This window comes from Tenrec ecaudatus, chromosome 4 (assembly GCF_050624435.1).
Source record: "Tenrec ecaudatus isolate mTenEca1 chromosome 4, mTenEca1.hap1, whole genome shotgun sequence".
In the NCBI taxonomy this organism is placed as follows: domain Eukaryota; kingdom Metazoa; phylum Chordata; class Mammalia; order Afrosoricida; family Tenrecidae; genus Tenrec; species Tenrec ecaudatus.
In genome coordinates, this window is record NC_134533.1 from 109163327 (window position 1) to 109187806 (window position 24480).

The 24480-nt window shown below is 43.2% G+C and overlaps 2 protein-coding genes across 3 annotated transcripts; one reads left to right on the forward strand and one right to left on the reverse strand.

Moving 5' to 3' along the window:
• Positions 1-1132: 1132 nt before the first annotated feature.
• On the reverse strand, positions 1133-11104 carry PIH1D2 (PIH1 domain containing 2). The gene is made up of 6 exons (XM_075546603.1): positions 10566-11104; positions 8133-8338; positions 6749-6872; positions 6167-6412; positions 4066-4328; positions 1133-1424 (listed from the first exon to the last, which is right to left on the reverse strand). The coding sequence occupies exons 2-6, from the start codon at positions 8307-8309 to the stop codon at positions 1290-1292; spliced, it is 945 nt and encodes a 314-aa protein (XP_075402718.1). The 5' UTR covers positions 8310-8338; positions 10566-11104; the 3' UTR covers positions 1133-1289.
• On the forward strand, positions 10876-24062 carry NKAPD1 (NKAP domain containing 1). 2 transcript variants are annotated; one of them, XM_075546605.1, is made up of 6 exons: positions 10876-10934; positions 12604-12680; positions 17802-17902; positions 20487-20636; positions 22374-22427; positions 22968-24062. In XM_075546605.1, exons 2-6 carry the CDS (start codon positions 12612-12614, stop codon positions 23467-23469), a joined length of 876 nt encoding a protein of 291 aa, XP_075402720.1. In that variant the 5' UTR covers positions 10876-10934; positions 12604-12611; the 3' UTR covers positions 23470-24062. The 2 variants fall into 2 exon arrangements, with proteins under 2 accessions (XP_075402720.1, XP_075402719.1); XM_075546604.1 differs by lacking the exon at positions 10876-10934 and adding an exon at positions 10941-11447.
• Positions 24063-24480: the final 418 nt, after the last annotated feature.

Below are 24480 nucleotides of genomic sequence, written 5' to 3' on the forward strand. Positions count from 1 at the left end.
AGAAAGGTCACAGCCATGAAAATCTTAAGGAGCACCCTTTATTCTACACACACGAGGTTGCCATGCTATGGAAAGGATGGTGACAACCACAGAAGACTATAAGGCTTTGCTAATGTCCTGACGTCATACAGATCTGGAAATTTTCCAGGAGGTAAATTGTCCTAGGAGAATTCAAATACAGGCCATGTTTTAAAGAAACAACTGTTTACTTTTAAATGTTACATACTAATTAGTTTATAAAATTGAATAAGAGTTAAAATTAGGATGCTGTTGAATTTCTTTAAGAAGCCCTGGTGGGTCTGTGGTTCAAATCCACTAGCTGCTGATGTGGTGAAAGATGAGGCTACCTGTTTCGATAAGGAGAATCTCAGACCCCTATGAGGGCTTGCTATGAGTTCACCGTCTAGATGGCAATGAGGTGGGTGGGTTATATTGACTTAGAAACCAGTATTAGCGAGCTATTTCATATGTAGATAAGATGACTGGGTTAATGTACATATTGTTTTCTTAGAATATGACCAGGAAAGTAGGTCCCTCATGTAGAGTATCCATCTGACAACTCAGAGATAAGTGGGAGTTGACAGGTACATCACTTCTGTTCTTCTGACTTTTTCCTTAGGAAATGATACCCAGAGCAACCTTTTCTCAAGAGATGGGTTTCCATGGTGTTTAACTGTTGAATGGGAGTAGAGAGCCACATCTTTCTCTGACAGAGTGGCTGGTGGAATCAAACTGTTTACTTTGTACTTTCATGCAATAACAGCCCATTAACTGTTACTATGTCTTTGTAGCCATCTGCAGAAAATCCCATATCTGATATTAGAACTGTTTGAGGATCCTGGACACATGGCAGAGCTGTTCTATAGAAATACAGAGGATCATAAAAATAGGTTTGAATAAGTGTATAGTGGATTTGTATTTTATTGCTTTAGGTAACTTTCAATGTTACAGCCCCAAACACTTGCATAGCCTGCGACTTTTTTTTCCCTGATGCAAAGACTAACTAGAGAACTATAAAAACTGACACAGAAAGCACAGGAGTTTTTCATGTTGCTTAAAAACAAATTATAGTTTCTAATGATATTTAAGTATCTTCAGGGCATTATATGTAAGCAAGTGCAGACAGCATGGCTTGTGTTGGTACCAAATTTACTTGAAAAATAGAAAACTTCATTTCAAAGGAGATTCTCAGGAAATATTTAAGATCACCCCACCTCTTCACCTTTAGTACAAGTTCTACAATGTGCATAAGCACGGCAAGGAGACCTGGAGTACATGATGCTCTTGTCTCACACCAGTGGCATTGTGATGACTAACGTCGCTTTTTCTTTGAAAAATGTTGCTGTGGTCTTTTCAGCATTGGCAGGTTCTGGGAGATCCAGGTGTAATCTGTACTTCTCAGAGACCTCGAACATTAAATCTTCCTGGGAATAAGTCAAAAGAGATTGCAAAAGATGAAAATGGGAAAATAATCCCTGGCTAAATTTTGCATTATATTTGGTTATTGTTCCTAATTCATGTCTCTCATAAGAGGATCCTATTTACTGCTATTAAGTCTCTTGACTCACAGTGATCTAGAGCAGGGTAGAATTGCCCCTGTGGGTGTCCAAGACAAAAACTGTTAAATACAAAGTCACGTGTCTCTCTCTGAGTGACTGGTGGAGTCAAACTTCTGACTGGCTAGCAGCCTGATACGGAACCCACTGTGCCACCTGGTAACTGAGTATTTGGCGATTGGTAGTTACTGCAGCACAAGATATCAAAAGTAAACTACCATGTATACTCCAGTGTAAGCTGACCCGGATATCAGTCACAGCACCTAACTTTACCACAAAACTGCACTTAAAATGTGCTGAAAAAACTTGGCTTATACACGAATATGTATGGTAAGTTGGTGTTAAAAGTACGATGCTACAATATTGAAAGCCCTAAATTATGTGACATTGGTTTAGAGGCTGCCCAGCAAGTAGCAAAAAAACTTAATGGAAAGAAGGTGGTGACTTAGTCACTAACTCAGTAATTCAGAAGATAACTAATATATCTAATTTTTGGCTTATAATAACAGGGAAAGAATAATGGTAGCATGAGTTATTCTATTAGCTACATTTTGTAAGATACTACCAAAAAAACCCAAGAAAAGCATTATTTTGTTTGCAACTAGGAGAGATTGAATATACAGATCTCAGAGATTGAGATGGGTTTTTTATTTTTCACCAGTAAAGAGATTTCAATTTAGCTCATTTTGGTCCAACCATCTGTTGGAATTTTGCGTTTTCACTCCTGATAAATGGAGTCAGTCTACATTCTAACTTGATACCTCCAAGAGATCTATAGGAATTATCTACAAGAATCAATACTCATTTGAGAATGATGGCAACAAATGTACAAATGTGCTTGACACAATGAATATATGTACAGATTGTGATGAGAGTTGTACGAGCCCCCAATAAAATGAAAATAAAAAGACAAAAACAAATTTAAAATATCAACAAACACCGATTAAAACAACGTACAAATAGAGACTAAACCACATTGTTTTATTTTCTTGGTTTTATTTCTCAATGGGACCTTGGTAAATCATTTGGTCAAAAATGACAAGCTAGGCAAGTCGTCTTTAAAAAAATGAACACGTCTTAAAAATTCTGGGAGGTAGCATGGACTGAATCAAATCAGAAATATAGTCCCAGTCTGGACTAACAGGGTCTGACTTCACATCACAGGAGCAGGAAACAGGCTGAGAAGGCTGGCCAGTACTTATGGAGAGCAAATTCTCTAGGGCTCTTTTCAGAAGTGACCAAAATGCATAATTAAACAGGAAAAACCTCCCCTTGGATACATCTGAAGATTGTGGAGAATGCAAGGGGAGCTGAGGAATCAAGTATTTGACTGCCTACCAGGATTTCAGGATTGCTGTGTACGTGTACCAGTAAAATGAGCTCTGGTGGTGGTGTGGGTTACACACTGGCTGCTAACTGCAAGGTCAGCAGTTTGAAACCACTAGTAGCTCCAAGGGAAAAAGCTGAGGCTTTCTACTTCCATAAAAAGTTAGTCTCAGAAACCCAGAGGGGGCATAGCTCTAAGCTCCCCTATAGGATCGCTGTGAGTTGGCGCTGACTTTGTGGCAGTGAGAGTTAGTTGGGTGTACTAATGCTTCCTGTCCGCCCCCACCATTTCTTCATTGAGGCTATTATGTTTATCTTCTCTAGTCCCTGGTGTGTGGTGGATGGGGTTAAGAGAATATGGATCACTTGTCTCTGTAGTTCACAGGTCTGTGGTTCAAGAGGAACACAATGCTGATCTCTAGAGGAAAATCCTATACACGAGTCCAATATTAGATCGGAGGTGTTTTCCTTGGAAAAGTACAAATATGTGTGGCCAATTGAGTGTGCTGTGACATTAAGTACTAGTCCCAAAGACTTGCTCTATTCTGTAAGAGGACCAATTACCTTAGCCTTGGCACACTTCCAGCCCCACTGAGGTGGGACTGGGCTATCTGACTTCTTTGGCCGGTGGAATAGAACTAAAAGTGATATATGCTGAAGGGGAGCAGAAGGGTGAGACTACTGTTTGGGCATTTTCTCTGCCCCTCCATCATGAGTGGTGTATCTCAGATGAGGATTGTTTCTACATTTCTAGATTTAGAACACTCATGGAACAGAGAAGACCTGCAACAGACACACCACCTGAGAAAGCTTTGGGAAGCACCTGAGATAGGGAATTGTTACTAGCAGGTACTAGTGAAAAACAGCTTTTGCTTCTTACAGGATCCTTGTTCTAGGATTCAGACCTTGGGGCAGAAAATAATAACTGCAGGCAAATTTTAAATGTAGTATATATAAATCCAAAAGGGCTTGGTGGCAAAGGATCTGCTCTCAAGTACGATCCTTAAGCTTAGCAGTTCAAACCCGCCCAGAGGCCTGGAGGGAAGGCCTGCTCATCTGCCTCTGTAAAGACTTCAGCCAGGAAACCCCTAAGGAACACTTCTACTCTAACGCACTGGCTCCCCACGAGTCTTAGCACACAGAGAGGAAGATAAAGTGTCAAAGTGTCGGGTAGTTAACTCACCTCAGACACACTAAGATCGCAGAGGGAGACTGAATCAATACCAGGCAATTCAATGATCAGTTCCATTTTCAGAGGTTTCTCGTCCTGGTCCTTCACAATTTTTAATTCATAGGTCGGGATCTTCACCTCCACCTGAATCTCGGTACTGCCAATCTCCTCAATCAGAGGGGCTCTGCCTGAGACGTGGTCCTTTGGCAGTATAAACTGAGGAAAGTCATCCGGATTGCTCACAGACCTGTTTTTAATCTGTTCAAGGGTTAGTTCTTTTTAAGAAATAAAAAAGGGTGGGGAGGGGTTAAAATCAATCATCATAAATTAGCATCAGGCTACGCGCTACAACAGACACAGTGTTAGCTGAGATGGGTGAAAGGCGGCAGCTAAATTGGTTTCGGAATCTTGTTTTATTTCATAGTTGAGAATGTGCAACAGCTAAATAAAATCAATTCAACACTTCCGACAGGGACCACATGCAACCATTCTCGTCCTCTCTCACTTGAGTTGTTCCTCCCACAGGAGTGGACACTCCCTGCCCTCTAAGTCCTGTGCAGTTCTCCTTGTTGCTGTTGTCAGATTCCACGGGGCTTGATCTTCAATGAACAGAACAACCGTGCTAGAAATTCTTTACTAGTTAAGCTAACCTATCGTTTGGATTGAAGACGATTTCTGGGGATCTTTTTGGTTTAAGGTTGAAAGGTTCTTGCAGGGTAACAGTTTCAGGGGGTCATCCAGCCTCCACCGGGTGCAGAATCTGGATTCCACAAGAATTGGAAATTCTGTCCTTCATGTTCTGCATCCTGCCCGCTCTGGTCAGGATTCTTCTATAGAATCTTTGATACAACATTGAGTAAAAATGTTCCGTAATGGCAGCAGGGCACCATCCAGGTCTCCGTTCATGACAAGGGAGGCGGCTGTTCACGGAGGCAATCGCCCACATTCCCCTTTCTCTGTTGCTTCAGGGGACTACAGACCAACGATGCCTTAGATAGCCTCAGGTAAGTTTTCAAGATCCACCCCGCCCCATACTATGCAGTGAACTGGGAGGTAAACTAAGCACTAAACATTAGGCAGATTAACTGTGGTGTCTCCTGACGCCTCTCCAAACTTCTAAATGAAGAAACCAAATCCTAGAGGTGTTTTGTTGTACATAAGCTACCTCAGTAGCTACTTTGTCATTGTAAATATATCTATACAACTTTGGCTAATTCAACGTTCTACAGGCACAACTTTTAACAATAAGTATATTAGTCAGTTGTTTAATTCTACCTTTAGTTAATATGATTTTTTTTCACTATTGTTCACAGAGACTCAGCACTCCATAATCATTTGGGAATTTTAAAAAGAATCTTAGACCACAGAATGGTTTAAAAGTATGCAGGGTTTGGGGCAGGGGTGGGGTTAGGGGTGGGATATTCTAATATTAATGGTATTTAACCTTCATATTTTCCTATCTTATCTTCCTAAATTTGTCATCTTTAAGAAGCAAGATTTCTAGTTTGCAAAATACACTGTGGGAGTTCAATAATTTCTTGCCGCAGGTCCGTCTGATGGTGCCTCCTTGTGGGCGTGACCTCCTCATAAGGAGGGTCCTGGGAACCTCCCCCTCTCTGCCTGCCGTACACCTTCATGCCAGAGAGTCACACTGAGACCTGGGGGAGCTCCGGAGATGCATCCATTGCCATTGGATCCACAGGACTTTGCACCCACCTGCTGGTGATGGTCCTGACTTCTGCATCATTGCATGTGACTTTGAGTCTGAAGAGGGACTTAAGGACTAGTATCTGACATTTGGACGTGATGTGGACACGTTGCTGCTCCCAGGGAGGAAGGATGACGCTGTCTGTTCCTGAAAAGAATGAGTATTGGGATCCCTCCGGAGCAGGTCTACCCTGTCATATGCAGGGCTGCAAAGAGTTGGATATGTGCACTTGAGTTGGACTGGGCTGGGATGTTTTCCTGCTATACAATTACTTCTTTATCTCAGGCTCTTTCTTACCTACATATGGGTGTCTCTCGATTTGTTTCTCTAGTCAACCCGGTTAACACATGTACACAGGATGCTAAGCTCTTAAGTTTAAGTTTTCTTTTGCGTTCATCAACTCACCCTTTCTTGTTTTCTCTCTCAAATCTGCAGCATCATTTTGGATTCCCATCAGATTTTGCTTCATCCTCTGAATGCTTCCTTTTATTTGAAATGTTGTTATTTGGTAGGAATGTGAGAGAGTCCATTGGAGCCGCTCCTCAATGCATTTCATAGCCATCCTTACCAACCGATCCTTTTCCACTTGGTCCTTTTCTGCTGCCTGCAGGGTATCAGGATGGTAGGCAACATCGATGACTGTGTAGACATCTGTGTGTGATTCAGAGGGTGTGAAAGGAAGACAACTTTGTTTCATAATGATATTGTTAATGAAGCATAGATTTCATCCCTGTGTTTTTCACACGTAATTGTAATGGTGCTAAATATACAAATCCCAACTAGTTCATTTCTTAGCATTCCCATATGGTTGAAAATAGCTCAGATTGTTAGAAAAATGGAAAAGTCTTGAATGAGCATAAAGGTACACTCATTCCTAAGTAAGCTATTTTACTTGAAATGCCCTTAACCAGGTAAAATCTGATCCATGGTCAATTCTACCCCCAATTACAAAATTAAACATGCTTTCTTTCATAGAATTCTCTGTACCTGATGTTTCAGAAATCTCTTCGGGCCTGCCAACACTTAGAGGCACTGGCTGTGTAGCTGACTGGGGAGCTGGGATCCTTTTCCACTGGCATAGATTAATGAAAAGTGTTTTTCCTTTTGGTTTCTAGAAAACAAATGATCTTGTATATATAAAAAATTAGCTTATTTTTAAACCACATTCTAGAGGCCACTCATCAGTGTTGGAAAGGGGAGAATTTTAAGTCATTCCAAGTAATAAAACTTTAAAAACATGTTATCCTTATGGATTGTGATGAGATATAAGAGCCCCCAATAAAAGTATAATTAAAAAATACAACCATGTTATCTTAGAACAATTTTCAAAACAACAACTACGACCACTACTACTTGATTTCTGCAAAGCTGCTCTCTTTTCCTGAAGAATTCAAATGCTGTGTTTGGAATGAACTGGTAGTGGTGGGGAAGAGGAATTTAGCTAACCTGGAGGATTTGCTGAAGTACCTTGCCTCCCCACTCCTTATCCTTCTAAAGGAGCCCTGGTGGCGCAGTGTGCTGTGTGCTGAGCCGCTCAACACAAAATCAGTGCTTTGAATTTACTAGCCACTCTACTGGAGAAAGATGAGGCTATCCACTCCCGTAAAGAAGGAGAGTCTTGTAAACCCAAGGGGGCAGTTCTACTCTGTTCTACATGGTCACTCTGGGTCTGAATTGACTCATGGCAGTGCTTTTTGTTGTTTCAGTGGAGATTCTTGGTGGTGGTGGTATTCCCCACTTAAGGGAGCACTAGTGACAGAGTTGATTATGGATATTGGACGGCAACAGCAAAGTCAATGGTTCAAGCTGCTCTCGGGGAGGACCGAGGAGGCTATCTATTCCTGCAGAGATTTATAAGCTGTTCCACCCTGTCGTATGCAGGGTTGCTAAGAGCTGGATGGACTACAGCAGTGGGTGGATGCCCGCCTAACGACAGGGCAGTAACCAGCTTGGCTGCTGACCACAAAAGTGGTCGTTGGAACCCCATGTCTACTCCATAGACGATGTGGCAGGCTGATGCCATACAGGTTTGAAAAACCTGAGACAGCTTGTTACTTCCTTAAGTCAAATAAGATTTGATTAAAAAAATTCCAGCTAGATGATTCTCTACTAAATATTACATTGCTTTTAATGTTTGTATTCTAGCAGGAAAAAAATAGGTTCTTCTTGAGATTGCTAAAATATATTTTAACTATGAAATTTCTACATTTTCTCTTTGAATATAATCTTCCACATTACTTTCAATTTCCTGTTTAGAGTGACAGATTTTCTTAAGTTTTCTGCTGTTAAAGTAGCACAGGCTATTTTCTGGTTACTCTAAGAGCACTTAATTCTGGCGCTCCTCCCTATCCCTGGCTCCAACTGTACATACCAGGATCCTGGTCTGTAGACAAAACTGTGGTTCTGGGGCAGCACAGAGCTGTTTTCCCTCTTCCAGCTGCTGTTGAATGAACTTCTCATAGCGCTCAGGGTCACTTTCAGCCAAATCATCCAGGAGGTTCCAGAATTGAGTAACCTGGGTAAGAAGACCCTTTGAGGATACTTCCATGATTGATGATGATGAATGGCCTCTTTAATCTATGAAAAGACAAGATTTAAGAGAATGTGTGATCTCTCTCTCTCTCTGAGTGTCCATGTGGCTATCGGTTCCTTTCTTTGGTGGGGAGAAGGAACTGGTAAGGAATTGTTTTGGTGAAGACAGCACCTCATTACTTTATGCACCAATTACCTAGCACCCTTTCCTAAATTCTCAAATTATCTTTTCAAATAAGGCCCTACCTTCTCCTTAGAATCTCAAGTACAAAGCAACAAAGTCCACATGGAAGAAGCACACCAGCCTGTGTGATCATGAGGTGTTGATGGGATCAAGTATCACACGTCAATGCCAGAACAAAAAAACCCTATCAATGTGAATGAGGAGGAGGGCAGAGTGGAGACCCAAAGCTCATCTGTAAACAATTGGACATCCCCTTACAGAAGGGTTGTGGGAAACATAAGGATTTCTCCCAAGTTGTCTCCTCCAAATCTGTGCCAAACTTAGGTGCTTGTGAATGACTATACACTTGGAGGTCATCAGGAATAGAGCAGGGGTCATTCTCCCCAAGAGCTATCAGCCATCTAGATCAAGCAGACACCACTGTTTATCCCACAACAAGTAGGGCTCACTCCCTTCTGATAAGGATAGTACTTGTCTGTTTCCTTGTAGGAGACACCAGAGAGGTCAAATCCACCCAAGGATGACCAAGGTTAGGCTGCCATCCTAAATCTAGGATCCGCCCATCTTGTCACATGTATACCCCCAACCCCTCCTCTTCCTATTGCATGTATTTCCCTAGACCACCCCTTCTCATTGCTCTATAACCTATAGCACAGCCCCTTCCTGTGACATGGGTCCTCACATTTAATTAGGGGGCTTACATGTCCCAGAGAATATAAAAACCTGGGCTAGCATTAAATCTCTCTCCCTCCACGTGGACCACCAAGCGGGGCTGAGGTGAGCATGCTACCATGAATCGTGTCTGACTCCATTTATTTTAATACTTCTCTTTTCTCTCTCATGCTCTCTATAACTTTACTAAGATCTTTATTTATTATTGCTGTACAATTGCTCCTACCGGACCAGTAATGATGTGTTAGGGGCTGGCTTCCCCTGACATATGGCACCCAACGTGGGGCCCTGTAGGAAAAGGACTCTTTTGAGTTATATACCATGTAACAATTGTACGGCCTCATTGGACAGTGATTTATTATCGCGGTACAATTGAGCCTACCGGACCCATAATGATGTGTTAGGGGCTGGCTCCCCCTGACAAAGGGTCACAAAGAAGAGAAGAGCCAGTCAGGGTGCAGTATAGCACCGTTGAAACACAACTTTCTTCTAGTTCTTTAATACGTCCTCCCCCACCCACCCCCACTATTATGACCCCAATTTTACCTTACAAATCCAGCTAGACCAGAGCCATTTACATGGGTACAGATAAGAGCTCGAAACACAGGAAATCCAGGACAGATAACCCCCTCAGGAGTAATAATGAGGGGAAGGGGAAGGCGGGAGACATCAGTATAAGGCATGAAAAATAAAAAATTTTATATCATCAAGGGTTTGTGAGGGAGGGAGGGGAAAACGAGCTGATACCAAGGGCTCAAGTAGAAAGAAAATGATTTTTAAATGATGGCAAGAGATGTACAATTTGGTTGACACAATGGATGTATGGATGGACTGTGATAAGAACTGTAATAGTCCCCCCATAAAATGATTTTAAAAGAAAGAGAGAGGGCCCATAGGACACAGTCGTCATTTTCAGCCTAGTTTCTTGATGATCCTCTTGGCCCAATCCCTGGGTAGGGGCCGTTTGAGGCGTCGCACGCAATTCCTGAAACTGCCAAACATGCGGGGTGAAGGGTAAAGTGCATATGTGATCCCCTCAATCCTTACTATATAGTTTAATCATTAAGAGCACGGACTTTGGAACTAGAAAACCCGGCTTCTAATCTTAGTTCTACCACCTTCACATATGCAATTGATACGTGTCTCGTTCCTCCCCTCACGAAAGTGAAAATTATTAACACCTATCTCACAGGGCTCTTGTGAGGATTAAATAATGTAATAAAAGCCATGTGATTACAACTGGAAAATACACTACATCTATCCATATAAGTATATCGATGTCCCTAGTCCAACGTCCACTGCGAGGTGTTCCACAGTTCCCACCGAATGAAGAAAACGGGAGGTTGGGATTCTTCGACGACTGGACTGCGTGAGACGAAATTTAACTAACGGACAACCCAGAGATAGAGAACCCACCTCCAGCTTCCTTGAGCAACAGCGACGCCGGTTACCAGGGTAACGGCTGTGTGCAACGCCTAATTGGGTCCGGGTTACTCCAGGCAGGCCAAAGCTCTCTGTACATCGCGTTCCTGTACCTGCCTTTCCCAGTGCTGGGCTTGATCTTCTGCCGGACTCCACTCCCTTGTTGACCAGGGAAGCGCCGCCCGCGTCCGCCCGTCTCTGGAGCGTTTTGAAACCCTTGTCTGCGGCAGACTGGGTCGCCTGTGGCGGGGAAGAACTTTTTTGCAGTACGACTTCCGGTCTGAAAGGGAAGCCTCCTCTTTCTCTCAGAGCACTTCCGCCCCCTCCCCCCCCAACCCCCGCCACGCGAGGCTGCGGCGCACGGTATGGGTGTGTGTGTGTGTGTTTGTGTGGGGAGGGCGTTTGGGGGGAAGGTTGGCAGGAACCCCGAGGCTGCAGAGAGACAGGGATCTCGGTGACAAAGATGGGAGGAATTTCTCTGTCTTCCAATCGGAGACCTCCACCCCCCCTTCAGACACCTTAGACGCTGCCTGGGGCCCCGCCGGAAGGTCGTGGCCCTCCGCGGCGGCCGGTCCTTTCCGGGGAGCGAAACCCAGCCCCTGGGGCCCACCCCGCGGAGCCGGAGCGGGGAATGCCGGCGCCGCTTCGGGCCTGCGTCGCGGAGGGAGCTCTGCCCGCCGCCCTTCGGCCCGGGCTGGGGGAAGGCTGAGGGCGAGCGCCCGGCGTGCAGGCCGCGAGCTCACGAAGGACGCGGGTGAAGTTGCAGAGTTGCCTCTGCGCCCTGACTCGTTGGCTTCCTGAGTCGGAGGAGAGCTTGTAATGGAGTGGTTCTTCGTCTCCCACTAACAAGATGCCTGATTTCCTCAGGATCGAGGGGTGAGTGAGCGCTGGGGTGGTTGCCCGAAGCCCGTTAGCTGGGAATCGCCGGGACCACTAGTTCTCGGAGCTTTTTCAGAAAGTGGGGAGATCCGCTTGAGTAGAGAAACGTAATTCTGCATCTGGAGCTTCTAGGGGTTCGTTTCCATGACAGTTGACATTTGTGGTGATTGACACTCGGGGGTCCTGAGAGTTACTTCGTCAAAAACCGGTATTCTGATTCAGGGTGGTTCTCCAGCGTGGACATTGATGACGGCCTGTGGCTGGGGCAGTTTGGCCTCAGGGCCGTCGGGGAGCTGCCGGCCTCCTGAGCAGAGCTGTGAGGCTGACGTGACACGGCGCTCGTGAAGCGTGAACACGTTCTGTGCGCTTGTGCAGAGGCAAAGGATTCAACACCGTCTCCTTTCAGTCTCAACAGTGGTCCTCAGGCAGTTACCCTCAGGCAGTTTCTATTCCTCAGGACTTTCTTTTTTATTTCGTTAACATTTTAATTTATTTACAAAACATTTTTTAAAACTTCAGTAATTTTTAAGAGTTTATCTCAAAGCTTATTAGGATGGAAATACAGATAGTGACTATTGTTGACTGTCTCCCAAGCATTCAATGTTCCTTACCCACACACTCATTAGAAAATGCATTTCCAATTGGGTGGGATGACCTCATGTCTAACTCTTGCTCACAGCAGTTGGTGCAGAATGGAGTACATGCCTTCAGTTAATGAAATCCAAAGGAAGCACAGGGTTTTCATTCCATGTTCGAAGGAACAAAAGGCCTCTTTGTGAACATTAGAGATGTGTTAGTCTGAGTTGACTAGAGAAACAAATTTATAGAGACTCATGTCTATAAGAAAGGAGTTTATATACAAAAACTTAAATAATTTATGGGCATAAGTCACATATAATTCAGGGGTTGAAGCATATTAAAAAGTCTGGGACTGGGCTGTTGGGCTTAAGAGCAAAGGACTACAGGCTTGGGGGACGATCGAGATCAATTAACATAACGAACATAAAGACAGTGTTCTACACTGAGAGTTCCTCAGGATTTTCTGACTTCTAGTTCAGGTATCGTTCACTCCATTCTCTTTAGAAAACTTTAATGAAGAATAGGGTAATAAAATCTTATTATGATTAAGTGTTCCTTCTTGATTCCTTTTCAGATTGAAGAATGTCCCGGGTCCCACTGGGGAAAGTCCTCCTGAGAAATGTCATCCGGCACACAGATGCTCACAATAAGGTGGGGCATACAACCCACTCACTCCTTTGCTCTTGTTGAGGGCAGGCACTGGGTCGAGTGTTTGACACAGTTGGGAGATAGGAAGTTGAATAAAATAAGTAATGACTATAGTTGGAGAGTGAGTATCACAGAGTGAGAGTGCTGCAGAGCATCGAGGGAGGAAAAATGAATAATGAAACCTACACTGGGAAACTAGCACAGATTTTATGGAGGAGATATTTGAGCTGCTGCTGTTTGAACTGGGTCTTGATGAATGGGTATGAGTTTACCATGTGCAGAAGAGCATCCTGGTGTTCTGCATGTATATTCATATATGTGATAGAGCACACATAGGGCATAGCTATAACAACTTCGTAGGCAGAACCCAATATCTTGTGGGACTGCGCTGCTGGGCTTGAGGGCTAATGACTATAGACTTGGGGATATCTAGATCAATTGACATGGCAGAGAAAACAAAGAAAATGCTCTACACCTTAGTTAGGTGAAGAGTCTTGGGTATTAAAAGCTCCGGAGCAGCCATCTAGCACACAGCTATTGGTGTTGTTCGCACCTGGAGCAGAGAATCAAAGACTTGAGAAAGTAAGTAGTCCTCAGTCCTGGCCTGAGACCAGAACTAAATGCCCAGCTATCATTTCCAACATTTGGCCAAGGACATAATAAAAGGTTTAGAATGAGAGGAAACTAGAATGAAACTCAAATTCATCAAAAAGATATGACTCACTGGTCTGATCAGACAGAAGGAAACTCCTGAGATTAATGCCCTGAGTCAGTCTTACAGCGTGAATCAAATAATGGACTGGTCTATCAAACTATCACACTAGTGAGGAAGGTGCCTGCAGATAACCACCAATTTTATGAAGCCAAAAGGCACCATTTGCCCAAAGACAAAAGAAGAGGAGGTAGGGCAGGGAAAGTGGGGGATAGAAATAGAATGTTGACACATTGCAGAGATTTCCATCAATGTCAGGGAATCGTTTGTGTATGAATTACTGATTGTAAAACTAATTTGCTCTGTAAATTTTCACCAAAAGCCAAAACAAAACCACATTGCAAGTAGGAAACCAGGATTCTTCATCTCCCAGCCAGTGTACCCATCTGGCTGTGCACAATTGCTCATTATGACTCAGAAAAGGTTTCAGCTTCTAGTCTTGAGGCAGAGGAGAAAATCAGCCTGTGGATCACAGTGACCCTTGGGGATGGTACAGGAGCTGGTGTTCCCTTCCTTGTGCCAGGGACACTTTGACAGAGACTAGTGCCTGGTCATAGGGCTAACGTGACATAGTTTTGTGGGTGGCTTGGCTCCCTACCCCAGTCTCTCCCCTGTGCTCTGTGGGGGATGCTCTTGGACTGGTCTGTCTTCTCCATCTTGAGTAGAAAGGTGGAGGGGCGGGTTGGGGGAGTGGGAGGTCCTAGGAGGGGAGAATGAGGAGCTGATACCAAGGACTCAAGTAGAAATTGTTTTGCGAATGATGATGGCAACAAATGTACAAATATCCTTGACACAATGGATGGATGGATTGTGATGAGTTGTACAAGTCCCCAATAAACTGATTAAAAAAAAAAGATCCTGGATAGACAGCATCGTATGCTAGCATGGCCTCAAGGAAGAACATAAAGGACTTGGAATTTGTCCACCCCACCCACCCCCAAAAAAAGTGCATCTAGAGAATAGGCCCCAAGATAGTGGAGAAGATGAAGTCTGAGTGGAAGCTTACATAGTTGAGAGACTGCAATGCCATGAATAAGGAGGCCAGGTGGTGCTATCAGGTAAGGATTGGGCTGCTAATCACAAGGTCAGTAGTTTAGACCCACCAACTGCCCATTGAAGAAAGATGAGGCTGGCTGCTCCGTTAAGACTTTTAGTCTCTGAAACCCTATAGAGAGTTGCTGTGAGTTGGAAATTACTGGATGGCTGTGGGTTTGGTATTTTGGTTGGTGTGAAGATTGAGAAAGGGCAATTAAAACAAACAAAAAAACCTTCCAAGGTTTTTAAGCAAGGGTATCATATATATTTGTATCTTTGAAAAATGATTTATCAGCTGGGTAGGGGAGAGGTGAAAGGCAACTGCAGTGTTCAGGCAAGACATGATGAGGGTTTGAATAAAAACTGTGGTAGCTTCTTAAACGACTTTTCTTCCTCCCGCCCCCCACCATAATTCCTTTAACATGTTTCCAGCATTCCCAGGTAGGCCAAGGCGTCTTACAGAAAAGCCTTGGGTTAGGCCTACATGGGGTCTGGCTGGTGTTCCCAGAGGGAGGGCAGAGCTGGGGCAGCTGGCCATGGAGAGGCTGACTTGGCTGGTGTGGTACAGAGAAGCCAGCTTGTTTACATGCTCGCTCTGACTATTTGCCCTAAGCAGAAAGTGCCTTTCAGGGTCTATTTTTGGAGGTTTATTATGTATGTCTGGTCTCAATTCCAACAGTTCAATGAAGAGCTAAATACAATGCTAGGCTCTACTACCCCCTTCCCCCCAATTAAAAAAAATCTGTGACTTTAGGGATAAAGAAGAGAGTTAAAGAAAAAACGGAATTGGATGTAAAAGAAGCTGGTGGCCCATTAGATGACAGTGATAAGAAAGGAATTAGATAAAACCAGCAAGGGCGTGACTGGGTAGATGATGATAATGTCATGAATGGAGGTAGTTCGGGTTACTTGTAGCTGCTCATAGGGAGGGTGTTGACAAGATTGGCAGTTTTGGCTTACAGGCAAGGAGAAAATTGGGTCTAGATATAATGACTTGGAATTCCTGGTATGTAGGTAGGTAGTCTGTGGGACAAAGCCTTGGCAATCTGCTCTAGTAAAGATTACAGCTTAGAAAACCTTAGGATGCATTTAAAGCCTGTCTCAGAGGGTGGTTATGAGTCTAACTCCACTAGGCAGCACCTAACAACACTAGTTGAGAAGTCTTGGGAGTAGATGATGTTACTGAGCCAGGTCACCTAGGGCCAAGAATTCTGCTTTACTTCTGATTATGACACTTAATTTGATCATAAATGCTATTACTGTCATATTACCTGATTTTGATTGTCAGTTATATTAACTATTCCGAGTTGCATGGTGAATTTAGATTTGAAAGCGCGCACACACAAAAAGAAAGCACATTTGTAGCCACTGGACATCACCTTACAGAAGGGTCCCTGGAAGAGACCAGCCAGTCAGGGTGCGATGCAACAACAATGAAAAATACAGCTTTCCTCTAGTTCCTAAATGCTCCACCCCCCCCCCCCCATTATGATCCCAATTCTACCTTGCAAGGCTGGCTAGACCAGAGGATGGACACTGGTACCTTTAGGAGCCAGAAACACAGAGAATCCAGGGCGGATGATCCCTTCAGGACCAGTAGTGTGAGTGGTGATACTGGGAGGGTAAAGGGAGGGTGGGTTGGAAAGGGGGAACCGATTACAAGGATCTACATGTGACCTCCTTCCCTGGGGACGGACAACAAAAAAGTGGGTGAAGGGAGACGTCGGACAGGGCAAGAAATGACCAAATAATTTATAAATTTTCAAGGGTTCATGAGGGAGGGGGGAGGGGAAAAGTGAGGACCTGATGCCAGGGGCTTAAGTGGAGAGCAAATGTTTTGAGAATGATGAGGACAATGAATGTACAAATGTGCTTTATACAATTGATGTATGTATGGATTGTGATGAGTTGCATGAACCCCTAATAAAACGATTAAAAAAATGATAGCACAGAATTTACAAAATCATGCATTAATTTACCTGTTTATGACTTCCCTCATAAGTTTGCTTAGGATTTAATTAAGATGATAGGATTAATACTGTGTTAGTCTGGGTAGACCAGAGAAACAAATCCACAGAAACTTATATGTAGCTAAGAGAGAGTGTTATATAAAGGGTAAGTGTACATTAAGAAAGGATCCCAACCCAGTGCTGTCCAAGCCCATAAGTCCAACATTAGCCCATATGTCCAACATCGATCTACAAAGTTGTCCTCAAAACACATGCAATAACGCCGACTGCAGGAGGAATGCCTAATTAGTGAGCATGTAAGCATCTCAGTGCTGGCAGGTGGCAGGGGTCTCCATGTGGCTGCTCCAGCACCCAGGGCTGCATCGGGGTAGGTCCATGTGGCTTCTCCTCAGGGATATCTCACAGGAAGTGAGCCTTGCCAGCTGAAGCAGGGAACTGGCTAAGGCAGCTGCACCCTGGTCCGACCATCAGAGCAAGAGACCCGAGAATCAGAAGGATGAGGCTCACCGAGCCATTTATCTCTGCTCTTCATTTACTCCCACATGTGTTTATTGGCCCGGTTGGCACAATAAGCTTTAACTATCTCAAATATTATAGAGTATCTTCTTAGAAACATTAACTTTTCATTTCCTCATTATAGCACAGTTACAAAATTGGAAATGTGTATTTGCAGGGGTCAGAAAGTTAAATTGCTGCAGAATCATAAGTATTCAGAATTTACTGGGTCTGATTGGTTCACCATTCTACAGAGAACTAGAGTTACGATTAGGTCTCTGATTGTAACCTATATCTACTCCTCACTGATTGACTATCTCCTTATTTGACATTTCACATTTATAACAATTTTGAGAAAACTTATCAAGTAGTGTCTCCATTGATCCAGGCTGGCCCCGTACTGGGTCCAAGGGCAACCCCGAGCAATATATTTAAAGCCCTGAAAAAAAAGTTTAAAGCCCTAGTGTTACTTAGCAACCTAGAGGATAGTGGCCTACTGGCTGCTGAATACCTATTACCATTTGCCTGTGCTGTCTTGGTCTGCCCAAAGAAGTCATGGGATGAAGCAAAGGCAAGCCCCGGAGGCTGGGATAGGGGCTGGAGTATAGGCGGTCAGTAGGGGAAGGTGGAAAGGAGCTTTGTGGGGCTGGGTAGATAGAGGATGAACCCAGGGTGGGCAGGACACAGCTCCCACCCTCATACACCATGGGCTTCAGGCACAGGAGAGTGAGCATGGGGATTGTCACATGATCTTAATTTTGTATAACAGACTGAGCTTTTGGAACCATTAAGTTGGGCATGAGTGTGGTTGTAACCCAATAATTAATGTGGACTTTAGTTACTCTTGTATGATGCAAAGTATCATTTTTAATAACTTATTTTTGTCCCTCCCCTCTTCCTTTTAAAATCTAGATTCAGGAGGAATCAGATATGTGGAAAATCAGAGAACTAGAGAAACAGATGGAAGATGCTTACCGGGGAACCAAAAGGAAAATGCTACCTAGCAGTTCAAGGTAGAGTGCCAGCTCGAAGAAGCCCAGTCATTCTTCCCTATTCCCAAATGGTCAACTTTTGTTGAAAAGCCTTTGTTACGCTAAAGAGAGATGATTCATATTCAGAGTCCAGTTCAGTGAGTCCCTGTGCCTTTCCTGTGTCTTAAACCTAGACCCCAGCATAAAGGTGGCAGCTCTGATGTATATGGGCTCCCACTCCTTGGACTTGAATATGATGCTAACGTGCAGAGCTGTCTTGAACAAATGTAAATCTTGAGGTTGCATCTCCATCCTTTTTGAGTGTACAAGGCAGTGGCGGCATGTGTATTTGCCATGTTGTTTAACCATCACTACTGTTTGTTTCCAGTTAAATCACCCCAAACCGAAACACTGTACCCATTGAACAACTCCTACTTTCCCCTCTTCCAGCCCATCCATTCTACTTTCCTATCTCTGAACTTGCCTAGCACCTTAACCTCATCTAAGTAGAATACTGTATAGCATTTGCCCTTTTGTGACTGGTTTAGTTCTTTGAGTGAGATGTTTTCAAGGCTCATCCTTGTGGCAGCATGTATCAGAACTTCTCTTTATGGCTAATAATGTCCGTATATAAGAAACCTGGTGATGCAGTGGCTTAAGTGCTCCACTGCAATGGCAGTTTGAACTCACCAGCTGTTCCACAGGAGAAAGATGCAACAGTTAGTTTCCTTCAGGATTTACAGCCCTGGAGACCCGATGAGGCAGTTCTGTTCTGCCTTCACAGGGCTACTGTGAATCACAATTGACTCGATGGCAGTGGGTTTGGTATGCGTTTGCATTTTGCTTATTTAGTCATTTGTTTTTGATGGACAATTGAGCCCTTTCCACTTTTTGCTCATTGTGAATAATGCTGCGGTGAAGACTGGTGTGCCTGTGTCTGCATGAATTCCTGCTTTTAGTTCTTTTGGGCAAAGAGGCTTTAAAACGTCAGTGGGAAAAGTCCATTTTCTCTTCATTCTGAGTTTTTAAAAAAAATTCATTTTATTGGGGGCTCATACAACTCTAATCACAATCCACACATACATCCATTGTGTGAAGCACTTTCACACATTTTTGTTTCCCTTCATCATTCTCAAAACATGTGCTTTCTACTTGAGCCCCTAGTGTTCACTCATTTTCCCCTCCCTCCCCCTTCCCCTCGAACACTTGATAATTTATAAATTATCTCATCATATCTTAACAGCGTCTGATGTCTCCCTTCACCCACTTCTCTGCTGTCCATCCCCCAGGGAGATTATATTATAATCTATTCCCCCTTTCTCCCTCACCTCCCTCCACCCTCTTGGTATCGCCACTCCCACCACTGGTCCTGAGGGGTTCATCTGTCCTGGATTCCCTGTGTCTCCAGTTCTTATCTGTAACAGTGTACATCCTCCAGTCCAGCCTGATTTGTAAGGTAGAATTGGGATCATAATAGTGGCAGGGAGGAAGCATTCAAGAACTAGAGGAAAATTGTATTTTTCATCTTCATTTGGTTTTTCCAGGAACTTTTTTTAGTCCCCCTCACAAGCCTAAGAGTAGAATTGCTGGGTAATTAATAGGTAATTATATAAACATTTTGAATAACTGCGGTCTGATGGCGCCTAACAAGCTTTTGCACTGGTAGCCTGTAGTCACTTAGCTCACCTTTACTCCTTTTCCCAATCAGTCTTTCATTCTGGTCTTTCCTCATCTACTCACATCACATTGCCTTTCACACTACCTCCTCGAGGGTGAACATGAAGGGACAGAGGTTTGTTGCCTTACCCGTGGAGGTATACAAATGTCTGCATAGCTGGGGCCATCTCTTAGGGATTATATACTAGGGAGTATAGGACAGGGACTTGAGTGTAATAATCCTGTTTTTATAACCATCTTGGAAAAGCAGTAGTTAGTAGTGAGGCATTTCAGGAGAGTGCGTGTGCCAAGGGAGTCAGTGGACTGAAGCATTTGACTGATGTGAGTGAATGGCTTCAGGCAAGAAGTATTTAGGATGTCCATGGTAAAGAAGGCAAGGCCCCAACAGAGAAATCTTTTCCGTTCCAAGTGGCATTTCTGGGAACAAACAATGGCTCTTTTAGGATGGATTCTATATATATGCTTGTCATGGTCAATACATTTTAGAACATCACCTTTTTGGTGACATTGATTGTACTGGTCTGCTGCCACATTCCCAGGAATTAGAGCAGTGCCTAGCACATACTCGGCTCTTAAGAATTTCCAACTGATTGGCTGGCTGGTTACTGGACAGTGTAAAAACAGGCTAGACCAGTGGTTCTCAACTTATCATGACTAGGCTGTCTCCTTTGTATGCCCCCAGGTTTGAGAGTCAGCGTGAGTTAGAGCATACCACCGTCCAGATGTAACTTTCCCTGTGGTTGAGTTTCTCTGTCTACACCCATCATATTGCCCCATGAGAACAGGGGCCATAGAGAGGAGCAGATGATGTCTTTCACAATGTGTTTTTGTTTGAGCAGTATCAGGTTGTTCTTCCCTTAGTTTGTTCTGTGAACCTTGACTGATGTTCCCTCAGCTAACTTCACTGATGGTTTTAGATCTAAAAGTACTCCTCTGCTTTCTTTTATAGCCGGATGCGTAGTGATGGTTTTGATGAAGAAAGTCAGAGAGACTGTTGGAGGACAAGGCATGAAGTTCCGGGGACACTAGAAGATGATTTTCTTAAGGCTAAGTCCTGGAACAGGAAGTTATATGATTATGAAGCCAACATGCCAGACAGGTTTGTGACTAAATTTCTGTGACTTATGATAGTTGACCTGAGAATGTGCACTTTAAACAATTGTCCCACGCAAACCTGTGTATAAATGTTCACAGCTATTGCCATTTTTGCAATAGCCAAAAGTTAAAAACAATTCAAATATATGTCAGTTGAGGAATAGCTAAATATAGTATATTCATGAGTGATTTTCTCATTTTAAAAAACGTGAAATGTTGATTGATGACAAAACTCATTTTGGATGTCGACTCATGGTGCATTTGGAGTTGATTCCCCGAGGTGAGACTGTTAAGCTTTTTGTTTAGAGGTTCTGAAAAGATTGCAGAACAGTGCGCATGCAACAAAAACCACCTGATGTAGGCATCAAAGACCCAGAACAAAAAAATCTTATCATTGTGAATGAGAGGGGGGGTGTGGAGTGGAGACCCAAAGCCCATCTGTAGACAATTGGACATACCCTTACAGAAGGGTCTTGGGGAGGAGACGAGGCCAGTTAGGGTGCAATGTAGCAACAATGAACATACACCTTTCCTCTAGTTCTTTAATGCTTCCTCCCCCCACTATTGTGACCCCAATTTTCCTTACAAATCTGGCTAGACCAGAGCATGTACACGGGCATAGTTAAGAGCTGGAAACACAGGGAATCCAGGACAGATAACCCCCTCAGCACCAATATTGATAATATCGATACAAGGAGAGTAAGGAGAACGTGGGGGTAGAAAGGGGTAAATGATCACAATATCTACATATAAACCCCTCCCAAGGGGACAGACAACAGAAAAAGGTGAAGGTAGACATCAGTCAGTGTAAGACATGAAAAAATAATAATTTATAAATTACCAAAGGTTCATGAGGAAAGGTGGGGGAGAGAGGGGGAAATGAGAAGCTGATACCAAGGGCTCAAGTAGAAAGAAAAATGTTTTGAAAATGATGCAATAAATGTACAAATGTGCTTGACAAAGTAGATGTATGTATGGATTGTGATGAGTTATACAAGTCCCCAATAAAATGATTTAAAAAAAACACACCTGACATGTGGCAAACAGGAATGGTTTCGCCACAACAACACACCTGCTCACGGAGCCATCTCATTGTGCCAGTTTTGGGCAAAAAAAACCAGCATACCCTCGCTTGCCCCATGCTTCCTACTTACCTGACCTCGCTGAGACTTTTTTGTTTCCGGGAATGCAGAGGGACCTGAAATGACAGTGATTTGATGACGTAGAAGAGGTGAGGCAAAAAACAAGGGAGGTGCTGTCAGCCATCCAAACAGATGCGTTTGAAAAATGTTTCCAAGAATGGAGTCACAGATTTGACAAATGTATTAAGTGTAATGGAGAGTACTTTGAAGGTGATAAGGTTGTTTTGTAAAAAAAAATTAATTTTTTGGTATTCCCTTGTATACAGTAAGAGGGTGAATTTAATGGTATGTGAATTATATTAGACTGTTAATAAATAGCCCCAGTAGAAGAGTTTTTTATAGAAATCCTTCATAACTAATAAAGAATACCAACATCCCTTAGTTTCTTCAGGAAGAGAATGGCAAGGTCCCTTACCAATGGACAGAAGAATCCTTTGTTGTCTGAAATGGTTACATATAGTACAGAAAATAAAGCCAATTAGGCTACTGTGCTGTCATAAGGGCTTGGCTGTATATATGTACACTTAGGTCTAATTTTAGTTTAGTTTCCAAAAATGTATGCATTGAATTAGTAACATGTAATATGTTGCACATTACAGGTGGGGTCACAGCGGTTATAAAGAGTTATACCCCGAAGAATTTGAAACAGACAGGTAAAAAAACAGCATTACTGGGAGAAGTAAAGTTTGAAATTCAGATTAGTATAAAGATAATATAAATTGAGTCCTAGGGGCGCAGGGAGGGAGGCGGGAAAAATAAGCTGATACCAAGGGCTCAAGTGGGAAGCAAATGTTTTGAGAATGAGGTCATTGAATGTTTGACACATGGATATATGTATGGATTGTGATAAGTTGTACGAGCTCCCAATAAAATGACTTTAAAATAATAGTCCTAACTTAATTTGCTATTAAAAATGTAACTAAGGAAATGTGTAATTTTGTTAGGAAAAAAATTGGCGTATTCTGTCTTTCCCTGGTATTTGGAAGCATTTCGGTAAATAAATTGTGTGTGCACAGAAATTCAATAATTTAATCTGGCAGGTGAGAATTATTCGTTTTAAAGATAAGCAGAAACTACTGAGAGTAGATAAAAAGTCTGAGTAACACTATTTAAAACTAAAAATGTTAACCTAACTCCTGTCTAGGATGCAAAATGAAAATACACTTTTTCTTTCCTTTTTTTTTTATTCGTAGTGATCACCAAGATATTACCAATGGACAACGAACATCTCCACCGGTAAAATCAACTACTCATGAATCTCGCAAACACAAGAAGTCAAAGAAATCGCACAAGAAAAAGCAGAAAAAAAGGTCACACAAAAAACAGAAGAAAAGCAAAAAGGAAGCCATAGAGGTCACAGCCGATTCCTCAAGCGAGATCTCAGAAGAAACACAAGTGTCTAGTACCAGGAAAAGGAAACAATCACATAAGCGCAAGAAAAAATCCAGAAAAAAGTCTCTCAAAAAACCCAACTTGATGGAATCAGAAAGTGACATTTCTCAGTCTGGTGACTCAGCATCTAGCAGTTCTGAGGACAGTCTGGAAAGAGACACTAAAAAAACCAAAAGGAAAAAGAGAGAGAAAACAGTTCACATTCCTATCACCAACAACGAGGTACCGGAAAGGACAAACAAACGCACAAATTGGAAAGTGGCTACAGATGAAAGGTCTGCTGAGAGTTCAGAGGATGACTAGAAGAGACAGCCGCGCTGTTTCCACATGACTGCATATCGACAGCCTAACACTGTGGGGTGTGCCAGGGACTCGTCAACCCAGGGGGGCTGAGGGCAGAGGTATCTGGTGCCATCTGGGTACATTCAGACGGACCTCTTTTGTATTTTGGCCTGTTAAAACTTGATCCCCTTTTATTGTTCTTAGGGAATCTGGTATTTTGTTATGAAGGTTTCTTGAAAAGACTATTTTTTTGCAGTTAATCATGTTCAGGTTAGAGGACAAATACAGCAAATTCAAACACCCAGGAAGGTGAATCAAGACATGGCCTGGGTACACCCATGGGAATGTTAAAGTTGGGGAAGGCAAGGGCTGGGATCGAGGTGGCTCGGCCCCAGTGCTGAGTAGAATGGAAACGTTCTTGTGCGAGGAAGCAAAAGCCGTTTTTTGTGTCCAGTTTGATGAGGAAAGGGGCATATGAGTAAATCTTTTTCCTTCCCGACAGAAGGCGGCCCCAGGGTTCCCTCAGCCAAAAGTTCTCTACTGTACAGATTAACTGTAAAACCTAGGGGTATGTAATACATAATATACCCTAAATGTGGTAATTGTTTTATTCAGTGGAAGTGTTCTGTTCCATTGCTGCCTAAATGGACTTGTCTGAAACCATTTCAAGTTGTTTTAGATCTTCACCCAAATGGGGCTACATTACAGATCAGCTATGCTGATCACGGTGCTCTGAACAGGACTGCAGGGTTGCTGCTGCCATTGGACGGTTTCCATGTTCATTTGTGAATCTAGTAATGAAGTTGGGTTTTCTTGACACTAGGTCTAATTCATTCTGAAGTAAAATTGGCTTCTCAGGGAGACACCACCTCTTCCCAGTCTGCCTTTAGATGAAAGCACTAGGCAGAGACTACATTTCCAAGGTCATACTATGATCCCCACTATGCTAATTTGTAAGGAAACAAGATACCATGGCCAGGAGAGAGAAAGAGCACAAGTGGACTTTTTCATTACAGGAGAGAAGTTCGCTCT